At 52.7% G+C, this 15322-nt stretch overlaps 1 protein-coding gene across 2 annotated transcripts in view; it reads right to left on the bottom strand.

Annotated features, from left to right (window-relative positions):
- Positions 1452–15322, bottom strand: part of UPB1 (beta-ureidopropionase 1) — a 28311-nt gene continuing 14440 nt past the window's right edge. The window contains exons 5-11 of one of the 2 annotated variants that reach the window (XM_021074095.1): positions 14800–14894; positions 12866–13027; positions 10501–10670; positions 5695–5776; positions 4693–4735; positions 3469–3623; positions 1452–1982 (exon numbers count right to left, since the gene is read on the bottom strand). In XM_021074095.1, coding sequence (XP_020929754.1) covers positions 1899–1982; positions 3469–3623; positions 4693–4735; positions 5695–5776; positions 10501–10670; positions 12866–13027; positions 14800–14894 — 791 coding nt within the window. In that variant the 3' untranslated portion in view covers positions 1452–1898. The remainder of the gene's footprint in view (positions 1983–3468; positions 3624–4692; positions 4736–5694; positions 5777–10500; positions 10671–12865; positions 13028–14799; positions 14895–15322) is intronic. The other variant, XM_001929254.6, reaches the window with a different exon arrangement.

The raw sequence follows: 15322 nt of genomic DNA, 5'->3' as shown, positions 1-15322 counted from the left end.
CCCCACTCCCATCTCGGACACGTTGATCACCTGCAAAGGTTTGAGACTTCACAGGTTGGACTCTTGCTGTCCAAGGAACAGAGCCGATGCAAGCACTTCACTGACAGCTGGCAAGGGGCTTCTGGCCCATCTAGTCTGTCACTCACCACTGTCCTATTAGATATTTACAGAAACCAAAGTGCAGAGAGGTGAGTAACCTGCTATATAAGGAGGGAGGTCAGGGTCCAACCAGAAAGCACAATCAGTAGGGGAGACACACACACACCTAGAAGATGTAAATGCACATACATATGTATACATGTATATGTATATATATAAAGATAAAAAGAGAATTAATAAAAGAATTGCCTTACATGGTGAAGGGGGAAGGTGAGTCAAGCCCCAGATCCACAGATAAGGTAGGCCACCAGGAAGGGCCCAGACCAGTGGCTTGTCCTATATATAAATCTTTACTGGAGTTCCCATTGTAGCTTAGTGGTAACAAACCCAACCAGTATCCCTGAGGACTTGGGTTCAATCCCTGGCCTCGCTCAGTGGGTCAAGGATCCGGCATTGCCATGAGCTGTGGTGTGGGTCACAGGCGTGGCTTAGATCCCATGTTTCTGTGGCTGTGGTATAGGCTGGCAGCTGCAGCTCTGATTCAACCCCTAGCCTGGGAACTTCCATTATGCCACAGCTGTGGTCCTAAAAAGAAAAGAAAAGAAAAAAAAAGATTAAACCTCTACTGCCCCCTCACACCAGGAACAACCACTGCCCCCTTTACCACTGGAAATAGAGTCATTAGTGCCTTTAAATCCAACCAAATTAGAGAAGAACTCCAGAAAACCCAGAACCAACAAAGACCCTTCCTTGAGACTCTGCTCCTCCAGAACCAGTTCCAATATAGGAATCTGTATCAGGCAGAGTCCACCAGACAAGCAGAAATGGCAGAACAGATGTTAAGAAGTCCATTGCAGGGAATTAAGTGCTTGTAAGGACTGGATGGACAAGTTTGAAATCTGGAGGGCAGGCTGGGACTTCAGCACAGCTGAGACTGCAGTCCATGCAATCCATGTGCACAATTCCTTCCTCATCCAGGAACCTCAGCTCTGCTCTCAGGGCCTTTCAGGGATTAACTCAGGCCTACCCAGATTATCTAGGATAATCTCATTTGCTGGTAAAGTGGTTATGGGTTTTAATCACATTAAAGTCTTGGCAGTAATACCCAAATGAGCTCCCACTAAGTAACTGTAGACTGCAGCCTGGCCAGGCTGATCCCTTCAATGACATCAAGCAGTTCAGTGACCCTGGATCAGCCTCACCTCCCTTGAGCACATGCACTCAGTACATGCATCCCATGCTTACCCTCAAATTGTTGATGGTCTAAACAGAGAAGTAGAGAACTTCAGGACTGGGGCCCCCACCCATCTTATTTCAAACCAACCTGCACAATGGATGCTTGGGATCGTAACTGAATTTCTAAAGTTCACATAACAAAGTTTAACCATTTTATTTTATTTTTGGCGGTATGCAGAAGTTCCCTGGCCAGGGATTGAACCCATGCCACAGCAGTGACCTGAGCCACCACAGTGACAATGCCAGATCTTTAACCTGAGCCACCAGGGAAGTCCTTTAACCATTTTAAAGTGAACAATTCAGTGGATTTGGCCCATTCACAATGTTGTGAAACCATCACCTCTATCCAGTCCCCAGACATTTTCATCCCCCCCAGAAGGAAATCTTGTACCTATTGGAGCATCGCTTCTCATTCAACCCTCCCCATCCAGGCACTTTTAAACCACTCTGGACCACAGCATTATCAGGCATCTGCTGGGAGAATGTGGACATGCAGGGCCTGGAGTACTTGCTGATCTGCTGTGGGCAGAGGTGCCCTCCTTGGTGGGCAGGGGCTGAGCCTGCTACTCTTTCACGATATTGGGGCTGTAGCTGGGCTTGACAGCTTCGGCAAGCTCCTGAGCGTACATCTCGTATCTGCCCGTCATCTGAAAGCAAAACACAGGGAGTAAACACCCTCATTTACTTGCCACTACCTACTGCCACTGGAGGGCAGCCATGGGACAGAAATGCGGCAGGAAGGCTGGCCGACCAGAGGAGCTTGGACCACAGTAGACAGAAACAACCTCCGCGTGACCTTTTGGCACAGGATCCGGTGTTGTGGTGAAGATCATGGACACCAAGGTGACTCACACACCCCGGGCCTTCTGCTGGAAGACCTCTGCAGTCTGTCCCACCAGAAGGTGTGGCTGCTCTGAGGTAGGAGGGAAGAGGGCTGCCCTGAGACGGGCGTGACCTGCCCCAGGTCACCAGGCAGGAGTGGTGTCACCCTGGTCTCCTGGCTCTGGAGGCCCATCTGGGCCACCTGGCGTCTCATGCGGACACAGATGGAGGCAGGGCGAGGCTGAGGGCAGGGCTGGAAAGTCCTCCCAGGTGCTCACACCCTAGCATTCCCTCCATCCCTAACCTCTTTTCCAAAGTCTTGCTGGGGTCTCCTGTCCATTACCATAGCTTAGGAAGGCTTCACTTTCAAAAAGCTACTCACGAGAAAACATTCTGTTTATTGTCTCCAACTTCTAACTTGTGTGGAATCCTCATTAACCTACGCCTTCCCTGAGAAGAGACAGGCCAGAAGACCTTCATGTGGGCAGTGCCTTGATTGTCTGAGGAAGGTCTTGGACTCAGGACATGTGCCTGAGAGCTGATCCTCACGTAAATGGGGGGAGTCAGGCCTAGAGCCCACGTCTGGCTGGATTTGTAATCTTAGTCTTGCCCTACGTGCTGGGCAGAGTTATTCCGCCTGACAATGGAGATGTGCATTTGTATGGTTTGCTTGTAAATGGGGGCAAGTTGGTGGAAATACCTTTGGACAGTAACATAGCAAGCTCTGCCTGTGTCCTTGAGATGCTGTATGGGGTTGAGGGGGAGGGAGGTGGCACCCAGGCCATGGCTGCCAGTGCCTCATTCCAGGAGGTGGGCACTTATACTCCTGTGGTGTCACCGGGGTCTGGTCTCCAAGGCCCTTTGTTTCAGAAATGGGAGTACTAAGACCAGGAGCAGAAGGGGCTTGCAGGGCCATGGCAGAGCCAGGTCTGGATTCCTTTTCTCTCCTTGACCCACTTCCCTCCATTGTCAAGGCCTAGACTCGGGGTCTGGCCACAGGCAGAGCCAGACATGCACATTTATCTTGTGATAAGTGCAAAGGCCTGGAAAGGAAAAAAGGATTAGAGAGGCCAATCCACTCTATTCTCCAGAGACAAATGAAATTGAGATTAATTTGCTCAAAGGCACCCAGAATCTAAATCAGATGAGTGGAGAATTTATTGAGGCCTGCTGGCTGGGCACCACTGGACCCTGTGGTTCCCGCCCTGCACACAGCTCTGGCCCTCTGCCCCACTGATGCACTGTCCCTGAAGCCAGGAGTGCTGAGAGCAGGACAGGCCCACTTCGGGGAGCAGGAGACTCGGGACCCACCTTGAAGCCCCAGATGTCACTTGTCTGCCGGCAGAGGTTGAGATCGAGCTCAGCAACCAGCAGCCCATCCCGGTTACGCGGGAGCCCGGGGGTGCGGCTGCCGTCAGGGGCTGCCACGTAGCTCGAGCCATAAAAGTAGCCGAAGTCCTGGTGAGCTGGGAAGGAGCACAGGAAGGCCCGTGAGCAGTGCAGACACGGGTGACTCTGCAGAGAGGCGAGACAGAGTGCCGCCCAGGACGAAGGGTCCACGCCACCTTCCCCAGCGGCTGCCCAGTGGCTCCCAGTCACCCTCAATGCCCCCACCTCTGCCCCTGGGAACCTATCTAAAGGTTACCCTTGTAGAGGTACTGGCCCCTGGCTTCAGTGTCTGCCACCCGGGGCCCAGGAATCATGTGGCTTTGCAGGGCTTCCTGTGTGACCTGCTTCCTGTGGGGGCCTCGCACGGTGAGTTCAGACTCTGCTTGCACTAGCCTTGCCAGCTGTGTCACCCTCACCCCCGCCATGCCTCTGTCCCCTCTCCAATAAAGGGGGTGACATGTGGGCACCCTGCAAGGTCCAGGAGGGGCCTGGACACAGCAGGTGCCAGCAGGCTCGCTTCACTGAAGGGAGCTAAGTAGGTTGGAGACCTCTTGGGCCTCAAGGTACGGGGGGGGGGGGGGGGCGGGGGCGGGGGATTCTGGAACCCTTTCAGGAAGTCATTTCCTGGGAGACAGACCCTCTCTGCCCCCTCTGCTTCAGGGGACACTGAGAGCTAATTCAGACATCTCCTTGGTGAGGGGGGTGGTCCTCTTCCACATTCCAGGCCAGAGGGGGTTAAAGGAGTTCCCTGCTGTTTCCTAACAGAGGTGAGGTGGGACCTGCCCTCAGATCAAAACAATCTATGGATTCTAAGAACCCAAGGCAACTGTGCTGGGTTCTGGGGCATCCACACAGCCTTGGGGTGAGGGGTGTTGACGAGGAAGAAGCAAGGGGAAGCAGGGTCTGTAGGAAGGATAACGCCATCCCCCATCTCGGGGCACTCACAATGGACTCCCCAACCTCAACGCACCTCCCCCCAGTCCCGGGGAGGGGTGGAGGCTGATACAATCACTACTTCACCCTCGCGTGGGGAATGAGGTGGACACCAGCACAGCTGTGCAGACAGGGTGTGTTGGGCAGACCCGCCCCTGAGGAGGCAGGGGCCCACTCCTCAAATGCAGCCCCAGGGAAAGTCCGGGAACATACCTTTCTTCCCATCTCCAGAGGTGAACTCATTGGGGAAGCGCTCCTGGCAAATAAAACCAAGATAATTACCCCTATAGGGGGCACCACTGTGACGTCCATGGACCACAGGCTGGGGCACGGGAGTTGGGAAATAGCCGAGGACGGGCCTGCACTGGGCAGTCAACAGGACATGTCCAAGGCCCTGCTGAAGCCCAGCCTAGGGACAATGGGCGGCCAGGGGAGACCCAGGAAATGATGACCTGCTGGGAGCAAAGAGAGCAGAGAGAAGAGCAGAGAGGGCTTCTCAGGGGTGCACAGGGCGGCTGAGATCCATCTGCAGGGGTCATAGAGCCCAGCCTGGAGTCTGTGAAGGCAGCAAGAAGGTGTCCGCACAGAGCTTTCAATAGCTTCCTGAAGCCTAATAGAAACTGTGTGTCCAGCTGGGCTGGGATTATGCAGCCCGATAAAAACTCCAAGTTTCTTTACCCTGCCAGAAATTAGACCTACTCAGGATGGAAACCCTGGTTATCTCAGACTGTTCAGATGCTCTGATTAGAGTCTGACATCTGATTAGCAAGAATGAGGAAGAGGACTGTTATGTAATAAATACATGGTGTTTATAGTCAGAATCATTTGATGCCTGAGGTCAACGGGAGGGGAAAGAAGAACCTGGGAGCTTGGGAATGGGGAGGAGAGGGGGAGAGCCTTTCAAAGAGGTTTCAGCTGAAAACAAGAACAGACTGAAACAGGGGAAGGACAGGGATACCTTTCAAAGTGATAGGCCAAGCCTGTTTGTCCCCTTCTGGGGATCCTGGGAGGTGGGGCATAGGGGCAGGGGGAGGGGAAGAGGAGGTGTGACATCCGGTGCCCCAGCAGCTCCACAGCAATAGCAGTTCTTTCCCTTGCGGCTTTTGCCAGTGTGAAGAGGCTGGGCCCCCACCAGCAGGGGTTTCGCAGCAGCTTATCACTCTGTTCCCTCCCCTGCAGGAGGTCTGGGGAGGCGGGCAGGCCTCAGGGACTCACCTCACCCACACGGTTGATGGCGCAGGTGAAGCAGTGATTGGCAATGGCTGCATTTCTGGCCTCGATTGGCCACAGGGACTCACTGTGAGAGAGGAGGGGAGGAAGCAGGTTGCTGACTTCCTAGCCAGACTTGGTTGGCAGCCTCCAGGCCTGTGGTGGGGATGGCCAGGAGGACCCACAGACTGGCCAGTTTTTCCCATGGTCAAGCCAAAGCAGCCCCCCCCCTTTTTTTTTGCCATTTCTAGGGCCGCTCCCAAGGCATGTGGAAGTTCCCAGGCTAGGGGTCTAATTGAAGCTGTAGCTGCTGGCCTATGCCAGAGCCACAGCAACGCGGGATCCAAGCCTCGTCTGCAACCCACACCACAGCTCACAGCAATGCCGGATCCTTAACCCACTGAGCAAGGCCAGGGATCGAACCTGCAACCTCATGGTTCCCAGTTGGATGCGTTAACCACTGAGCCACGATGGGAACTCCGCCAAAGCAGCCTTTTGGAGAAGGTCAGCTGCAGAAGCGGCTTTGGGTCAGGGCCCCACCCTGACTCAGTCTCCTTCTCTGAAACGTCCTCAAAAGGAGGTTGTGAGGACTATAGGACCAGGCGGATGATGCTTCTGCAACCCACCTTCCAGGCTGGGCCAAGCCTCACCTGGTAAATGTCAGAGGGGGTTGGGGGCTGGAGCCCAGCCCTGAGAGGCTCTCACAGCCCGCCCCAATCCCTGCCCTGCTGTGCTGCCTCGCAAAGCGGTCTCTACAGGGGGAGATTTCACGTTGAAACAGAGTGAACCTGGAAAGGATTCAGGCTGAGAGCAGGGTAGCCACTGCACAGACATCACCTCCCCTTCTCTAGCCCCCATTTCCCAGCATCCCCTCTTTCCCTCTCCTGAACCCCCAGATTCTCCCACTGGCCCAGGGAGGAGTCATCCATAAGGCAGAGCTGAGCTGCAGGCCTCCTTGGTCCAGCACCTACCAAGGACAGAATACAGTCCGAAAGTCTGGAGTTCTTGTTGTGGCTCAGCAGGTTAAGAACCCAACTATTATCGATGAGGATGTGGGTTTGGCTGTTTTGTTTTTTTTTTTTTTTTCCTAGGGCCACACACTCGGCATATGGAGATTCCCAGGCTAGGGGTTGAATGGAGTTGTAATCTCTGGCCTTCTCCACAGCCACAGCAACTCGGGATCCAAGCTGCGACTGCGACCTACACCATAGCTCACTGAGACGCCAGATCCTTAACCCACTGAGCGAGGCCAGGGATTGAACCCACAACCCTATGGTTCCTAGTCAGATTCGTTAACCACTGATTCATGATGAAAACTCCAGGATGTGGGTTTGATCCATGGCTCCACTCAGTAGATTAAGGATCTAGCATTGCCATGAGCTGTGGTATAGGTCACAGATGTGGCTCGGAGCTGGCATTGCTGTGGTGTAGGCTCCCAGCTGCAGCTCTTATTTGACACCTAGCCTGGGAACCTCCACATGCCATGGTGTGGCCCTAAAAAGACCAAAAAAAAAAAAAAGAGTTCACCCCAACTGGACACCGTGTTCTTCTCCAGCCCACCAACGAAAACACTCCATGGAAGTCGGTGGGCCTTCTTGTCACTAATTATCTCCTCCTGTCTGGGGAACAATCTCATTAGGATTCTGGACTGACAGATGTGATGCCCACTTAGAAACACTGAGTGCTGGGAGCAGAGAGAGCCTTGGAACCTTCCTCCTGTCAGCCTGCACCTGGTTGAAACCAGTGAGTAGGTGGAAAGGGTGGGGGGGTGGTTGTCACAAGTCTAATTCTCAGGAGGATTCACTACTTTGGGGGAAAAAAAAACCCCACAGTCTTGATTGAGGGACCTCACTTTGCTGCCTTTCTCCCCTCAGCTGCTAAGTCAAGCTGACAAAACTTTGAAGAAAGGATTTCTACAGAAACACGCCCAACACTGACATTTTCAGGAATTAAACAGACAGTTGCAGGGTGAATGCCATAAAACATCTTTCTGGCAATTCTCCAGGGAGGGTGCAGAGTGTGGGACCCAAGCCCACAGCTTGGGCAATAAAATGGAGGCTCTCAAAACAAGCCAGAGGTTCCTGGTGAGCCCAGCAGGGAGATGGGGGACACCTGCCACCTTCGCAATGCAGCATCTACAGGGCACTAAAAAGGATCACAGTGGGAAGGCTAAAGGCAGCGAGGGGTGGGTGGGGGGACTGACTTTCTGATTAACATGCACCCGTGGCAGAAACCTTCAACCACACGGGCTGCATGGATTGTCAGAATGACTCCGTTTATCAAAAGCTCTTTGCCTCTCTGGGGTGCTTACAATTGTGGGACGCTCCAAATGAGAATACCCTGTCAACCTATAGCACATGCATGTGTGCGCCTGCATATGAACATGTATGCATGTGACCATGTGTGTATATCTGTGCGTGCGTGTGTGCATGTGTGTGCGCGCGGGTGTGTATGTGTGCATGCTCATGTGCATATGGGGGCTCTGATACAGGAAGCAGGAGATGCCAGGGAAGGGGATGGATCCTTCTGGAAGCTGTGATGCTTGTGCACAGCTGGTGGGGCTATGCCTGGCATCGTGCTTGTAAACACTCACCATCAAGTCCACAAATAATCACTCAGCATTTTAAAAAAACTCACCCGAATGCACCATCCTAGTGAATCACCTGCTGTAATTTTTCCACCCTCTATCATCCTCAGCAAAACAACAACAACAAACTTTATAGAGTTCTGACCCCAACCTAGAACATGGTTTTGCTCACAGCTTTTGTCACCCTGCTGCATCACCTCCACGATGACTCCTTGTAGCGGCGGTGCAGCTTACAGAGAAGATGGGCTGGAGGTCACCTGACCCTGACCTCTTTCCTGCCAGCTTTCCCCTCTCTGTAAATCACACTGCTGGGAACATCTCCACACAGGCAGTCTTTCCCTCCTCTCACAGATGATTCCGCGGCCAAGGTTTTTGGACTATAATTATCTGGTCAAGCATCGTGGGAGCTCATGAAACAAACTGTTTCCCAAAGACCTGCCAATCTCTTAACTGCCGGCAGTGCCACAACCTTGGAGCTGGACCTCTGTTGGCTGAGAAAGGAAGATCAATAATATTTAATAAGCCTCACGGGCTGCTGAGGATGTGGGTTGTTATGAGCATATTACATTGAGGCACTTCTGTTGGCTTCATTGGGGCTCATAAAAGCCAAGGGGTGTGGACAGGGAGGTGGCCTCCAAGACCAGGATAAGGCCCTAGAGCAGCTCAGGCTGGGCACTGGCTCCCGGGTCCTCCAGGAACCCCTTTAGGGAAGGGAGCTGATGAAGGTCTGGCACAGGAGGGGACTGCTCTGGGGGGGGGGCGCCCAGATCTGTTGGATGACCAAGAATAGCCTTTTGTCATAACCGCCAGCAGACGCAGTCATAGTGGTCAAGCTGCCAGGAGGCCCCAGGAGAGTCTCCAAGGGGAGAACCAAGATGGGACTATGCCCTCTGCCTTGCAGTGCCCCCCCCACCCAGACACAGACAGGTCCTTCAGGGGCACAGACCAGGTGGCAGGTCTGAAGGAGCAGAGGGGGCTGGCTTCTGCCTTGGTAAGGGACCCACATGCTCATCAGGCTGCTGAGGGATGTCCCTCTCGAGAAGGGGGCACTGTGCTTGTGCTTAAGAGAAATGTAGAGTAATTGCCGTGTCCTGATATTTAGAAGAAAATTGACTGAAATTTTGTCCAGAACAAGGACAAGAATGACAGGTGTGGGCCAACAGGGAACTCAAGGCTGCTCCCCAGAACTCCCCCAGCTTCCCCCATGTTGGACCAGGACACCCCCTTCCCAGCACCACCCTGCTGGCCGCCAGCATCTCCCCAGTTGGGAATGGGTCTGTGGAGGAAGTGAACTGGGGAGAAAGATATTTGCAGCAGATTCCTAGAGCTCTGGTACTTGATGATGCAAAACTGGAAACCACCCAAAAGCTCAGCTGCTGGGGAGAGGGAATTTGCAGCTCAGTCATCTCGGATGCCTGCTGTTATTCAGTGAGGGGCCCGAGGCTGCCCTGATCGCAACAGTTCTCTTTGCTCAGGGGTGAGGCTGACACATAAACACAGGTTGGGTTTTAGAAAAAGAAAACACCTCCTTGCTAAGTGGGTTAAGTATCTGGCATTGCTGTGAGCTGTGGTGTAGGTCGCAGATGTGGCTCGGATACCGTGTTGCTGTGGCTGTGGTGGAGGCTGGCGGCTACAGCTCTGATTGGACCCCTAGCCTGGGAACCTCCATATGCTGAGGATGCAGCCCTAGAAAAGACAAAAAAAATTAAAAATTAGAAAAAGAAAACACCTGACTGGTTAAAAACAGGTTCCAGAGCCATTACCACCTAAGAGTAAGGACCCTCTCAGCTCTGAGCCCTCCCCTCAGCTCCCCTCGTCCAGAGGTCTGCCCTCCACACTCCCCACTCTGCAGATGTGAGGCTTAGGAATCCTAAGCTGTCACACCCCCTCCCCTTCCTCCAGGAGCACAGCTGTAACAGGAGGGGAATTGAGACTGGCCAGCACCTCCTGTGCCCAGGCCCCAGTCCAGACAGCTATGGGGTGATGATTATTATCTGAGATATCGTCATAGCAAAGGACGGTATTTTACAGGTGAGCAGCTCTTTTGGGGGGATCACAATGGATGCTTCGAGTGCTTTTCACAGAGAAGTTGTTAACCACACAGCACACCAGCCCAGGGCTCAGCTGCCTCACTGGCAGTCCTGGAAGTCGGCCCCCACCCGCTCTTTGCCGAACCTGCCTCTAAGCCCCGCAGCCCAGCTCCCCAAGTCCCTCATGCCATGTACCTGAGCACCCCAATGGTGGCCGAGGGGTTGAAGATGATCTCGGCCCCGTTGATGCTGAACATGAGCCAGTTGAGGGGGTGGTGCCGCCCATAGCAGATGTTTACGGCGATCCTCCCGAATGGGGTCTGGAACACGGGGTGGCCCAGGTTTCCCTCCATGTAGTAAGTGGACTGAAAGACAAAGGCCGTGTCAGCGCCTCTGAGCTGCCGACTGTCCCTGTCCTTTGACTTGCCAGAAAAGCAAAACATCACCCATACGCCAATAGTCATACTCCTGGGATGACTCTAAGTTCCACAATTTCAATTCACTGAAAAACATCCCCCAACCCCGAAGACTCACAGTAACAATAAGTAATACAAGGGGAAATCACCATGGTTTCAGCATTTACCCACAATTTCTCTGGTGACACATTAAAAAACCTCCAAAGCAACTTTCCACAGTATTTCAAGGATTGACTGAGGTGAGCTTTCTTTTCTTTCCTTCTTTGTCTTTTTAGGGCCACACCCGCAGCATATGGAGGTTCCCAGGCTAGGGGTTCAATTAGAGCTGCAGCTGCTGGCCTACACCACAGCCTCAGCAATGCCAGATCCGAGCTGAGTCTGCGACCTACACTACAGCTCACGGCAACGCTGGATCCTTAACCTAGTGATCAAGGCCAGGGATCGAACCTGAGTCCTCATGGATGCTAGTTGGATTCATTTCTACTGAGGCATGATGGGAACTCCAACTTGGGTGAGGTTTTAATCACGGTACCACTAGAGGCTAAGGTATGTGGTGTCAGTGTCCTCACCAAGCACCTGTCCCCATAGGAAGGCTAGGGCTGAAGGGACAGGGCACGTCCACAGCTGCCTGCCTTCTGCTCTAAGGGTAGGGGACACTGCAGCCCAGTGGGCAAGTGACCTGCCTGGCTGACGAAGGCCAGTCCAAGGCTGGAGGCCCATTCTGACAGCACCTTTCTCCATGAAGCTTCCTGGGTGCCCTGCCAGGGATCAAGGGGGTCCCTGCATAGCAGGTAGAAGGGGGCACACACAGTCCTCCCACTCCCTTTCCTCCTTCCCCCTTGGGGTGATGGTCAGGGTCCCAAACAGATCTGCTCTCTGCCTTTTGCCTCCTCTCATTTCTTTTTCCTTCTGATTTTTTAATTTTTTTTGCTTTCTCGGGCCACATCTGCAGCATATGGCGGTTCCCAGGCTAGGGGTCGAATAGGAGCTGTAGCTGCTGGCCTACACCATAGCCACAGCAATGCAGATCTGAGCTGAGTCTGTGACCTACACCACAGCTTACAGCAAGCCGGCTCCTTAACCCACTGAGCAAGGCCAAGGATTGAACCCACATCCTCATGGATACTAGTCAGGCTTGTAACCTGCTAAGCCACAACGGGACACCCCCCCCCCCCGCCACATTAATTTCAATTCACCAGAGCCAGGCAACAACCAGGATGTGCACAGGGTGGACACGGGCAGATCCTGGTGTGCTGAGAAAAGCCCGGCACTATCTGGGGAGAGCTAAAGATTAATCCAGGGTAAACAGGTAAGGGGCGCGTCTTCCCACCCCACCTCCAGCTGTCGCTGGGCAACACTGGGCTCCTCTGTCTCCCCAGGGAGCCTTGGTCAGCTCAGCACATCCTGACCATCCCAAGAGAGGCTGCAATCCCCACAACCAGGGAGGGCAGCAAGGATGGGAACATCCTATCCTGAACAGTTGTACTTACTGTGGGTCAAGTTCACACCTCACAGCTTGGGCACTAGGTGGGATTCATTTCCCACCTCAAACACCCACCTGCCTTCGCCCTCTCCACCCATGACTGGCACCAACCAAAAGAGCTCCCCTGGTTCACACCCTAATCATGAGCATGAGGCCCCAGCCAATACACCTGTGCCCAGACACACATTCCCTCGTCACCCAACACATTGAGGTGGCCACCTCAGACCCCACAGGAGCCTCAGCAAAGGACGTCTACCCCTTAAGTGAGGACTCGACTGTATCAGATGAGGAACTCAGAGCTGGAAGGGAATCATTTCACACTGGTGCACTATTTATTTTGCTTTCAATTTATGTACTACTTATCTTAAAGAATAATTCCAAGAGGTCAAATCAAAGGACAAATAGATTTTTGGCTGCACTTGCAGCATGCAAAATTCCTGGGCCAAAGATGGAATCTGTGCCATAGCAATGACAACGTCAGATCTCTAACCCGCTGAGCCACCAGGAACCTCTCCCAAATCAGGGAATATTAAAGAAAATAGCCCTTTGTGTTTGGGACTCACCCAGGAATCCCAGGGCATCCCGCAGGGCAACTTGGGGAGACCCCAGAGGGGCAGGCGCACTGCCTTCCAGTTGGGCTGGTCACCCGAGGGACGCTCACCTCGTTGAAATCACCCACTCTGGGGATGTGGTTTTTCCTTGTCTTCCCCAGGACCTTTCCCGAGTTGGAGATCACCACGGCTGTGTTCCACAAGACGTCCCCGTGCTCCACGTCACGCTCCAGGATGGGGGACACCACTACCATGCCATGCTTCCGCGACAGCTGGAGAAATGAACATAGTATAGTCCTATTTTTGAATCAATTGTCATAAATTTTTATGGAGGAATTCAATTACCCTCCTAGATAACTAGGCTGGGTTCAGAGCTCTCTTTGCATTTGCTCTTTGGAAGACTAAATGCCCATGTTGTCCTGACGGCCAAATTTAACTAAAAAAGAATTGTCACTGTCCTTGTGCACTGTTGGTGGGAGTGTAAGATGGTGCACCTGCCATGAGAAACAGTATGGCAATTCCTCAAAAATGAAAACAGAACTAGTGGGAGGTCCCTGGTGGTGCAGTGGATTAAGGATATTGCATCATCACTGTAGTGGCTTAGGTGGCAGCTTGTGGTGTGGGTTCCACATGCTGCAGGCACAGCCAAAAAAAGGAAAAATAAAAATTAAAAAAATCATCATATGCCTCATCTATACCAAGGAGACAAAAAAAAAAAAAAAAAAAAAAAAAAAAAAAAAGAACTAAACCAAACCCAACGTGTTGATACCAAATTCCTTTTGTATCAAGAAAGAATGTCAGGACCTGGTGACTAGGATGAGGAGCCCTAACCAATCATCTGTCATCAACTCCAGCCAGCCCGTCATTACCTTTGGCCTCAAAGTTAGGAGAGAGGCCAGGCCAGGTGGGCAGAAGGTGTGGCTTTGAGCCCTGCCAGGCGGTCATGAGTCAGCGGCCCCCGGATGCGGACAGGCATCCCCGGGGCCAGATGCCCATCCCATTCTCCCTCTGCTCTTTCTTCCTCCCTCCCTGGTCCAGGTGTGTCATCTGCCATTGCCTCCTGACCAGTCCCCTTCCTCTTTTTGTCACAGCATGGAATCCACAACCTGGTGGCTGAGGTTTTTCCCTACAGACTGAGAAGACTGATGTTTCAAATTACAACACATTGACAGAATCACAAGGATTCCAGTTCTGTTAAAAACCCCCGAGTATCTGTACAAAGTCTGTAATGGGACGGGGAGAAATGAAAGCAGTTATTTTTTCTGAGGTGGGACAAAGGCTAAGTCACTCTTGGAATGTCATGGGGTTTTATGGATGGCCGCTTTATTGAGATCGAATTCACAGAGCCTGCAGTCCATTCTTTCTGAGTGGCCATTCAGTGGTTTTCAGTACATCGAGGCTTGTGCAACCATCACCACAACCTAATTTTGGAACATTTTCATCATCCCCAGTGGCAACCCCATCCCCATGAGCAGTCACTCCCCATGCCCCCGCCCTCCTAGTGCTCCCCCCCAAAAAAAAAACCACTGATCGGCTTTCTGCCTCTGTGCATTTGCTGATTCTGGACAATTCATATACATGGGATCAGATACACGCGTTCGGAGGTCTTAATACAGACATGTGAAGCCCAATTTCCACACTGATGAGACAGGCTATGCGGAAAGGCTCATGTCACTCAGGCAAACAGTCCATGGAAAAGCAGAGTTCTGGACATGGGTGATCCCGTCCCCATGTGCCAACTGTGTTACTTGCCAGCTGCAAACCCCACTAGGGGAGTCAACCCCCACCACCACCACCCTGGGCTGCAGATGCCTCACTTAAAAGGCCACTAAGGGCCATTGGCTCTGAAACTATGACTTTAAGTGAAAGTGTACTAAAAAGGAGGAGGGGGCAGTAAACAGCTGTATCTTTTCTTATCTGGCAAAGCAAGAGCCAAATGGGTGTCTTTTCCATGGAGAAGGGCCGCCCCTGGCAGCTGCGGCCCTGCTCCATGACCTGTGTGCGGGCGGCTGCTGCTGCCGGTGGAAAACAGTTCATGTCCTACCTCTTGACAGAATCTGGTGGTTGGTCCATCCTCTGCAGACTCGGCAAATTCTGTCCACGGGAGCTTCTCTCTCGTACAGAAAGCAAAGGGCATGGCTATGGATAGAGGAGAGGTCAGCATCATGTCCAAGCTCATGGCCTCTGCGAGGGCTCCTGAGCCCAGAGGAGGGTCTCCATGGGGAAGAGCTTCCCCAGCTTCTGAGGCCTGTCCCTGGCCATGGATGTCAGGCCAACCCCACCCTTTGGGCCTCATGGTGAAAGCAAGGGAGCAGCCAAGCGTCCTTTGAGCAGTCCTAAGAGCAGCTGCAGCAGGACACTGAACTTGCATCCCCACGTTCACAGCAGCGTGACTGGCCGCAGCCGAAAGATGGAAACAACCCAAGTGTCCATCAAGGCATGAAGGGATTAACAAAATATGGTCCATTTATTCAATGGAACACTCGTCAACCTTCAAAAGGAAGGGAATTCTGACACTTGCTACAACATGGGTGAACCTTCTTGAAGACATGATGCTCAGTGAAATA

This window comes from Sus scrofa, chromosome 14 (genome assembly GCF_000003025.6).
Source record: "Sus scrofa isolate TJ Tabasco breed Duroc chromosome 14, Sscrofa11.1, whole genome shotgun sequence".
Lineage (NCBI taxonomy): Eukaryota > Metazoa > Chordata > Mammalia > Artiodactyla > Suidae > Sus > Sus scrofa.
The sequence above is the reverse complement of the archived record's forward strand: the minus strand, read 5'-3'. Positions and strand labels throughout refer to the sequence as shown.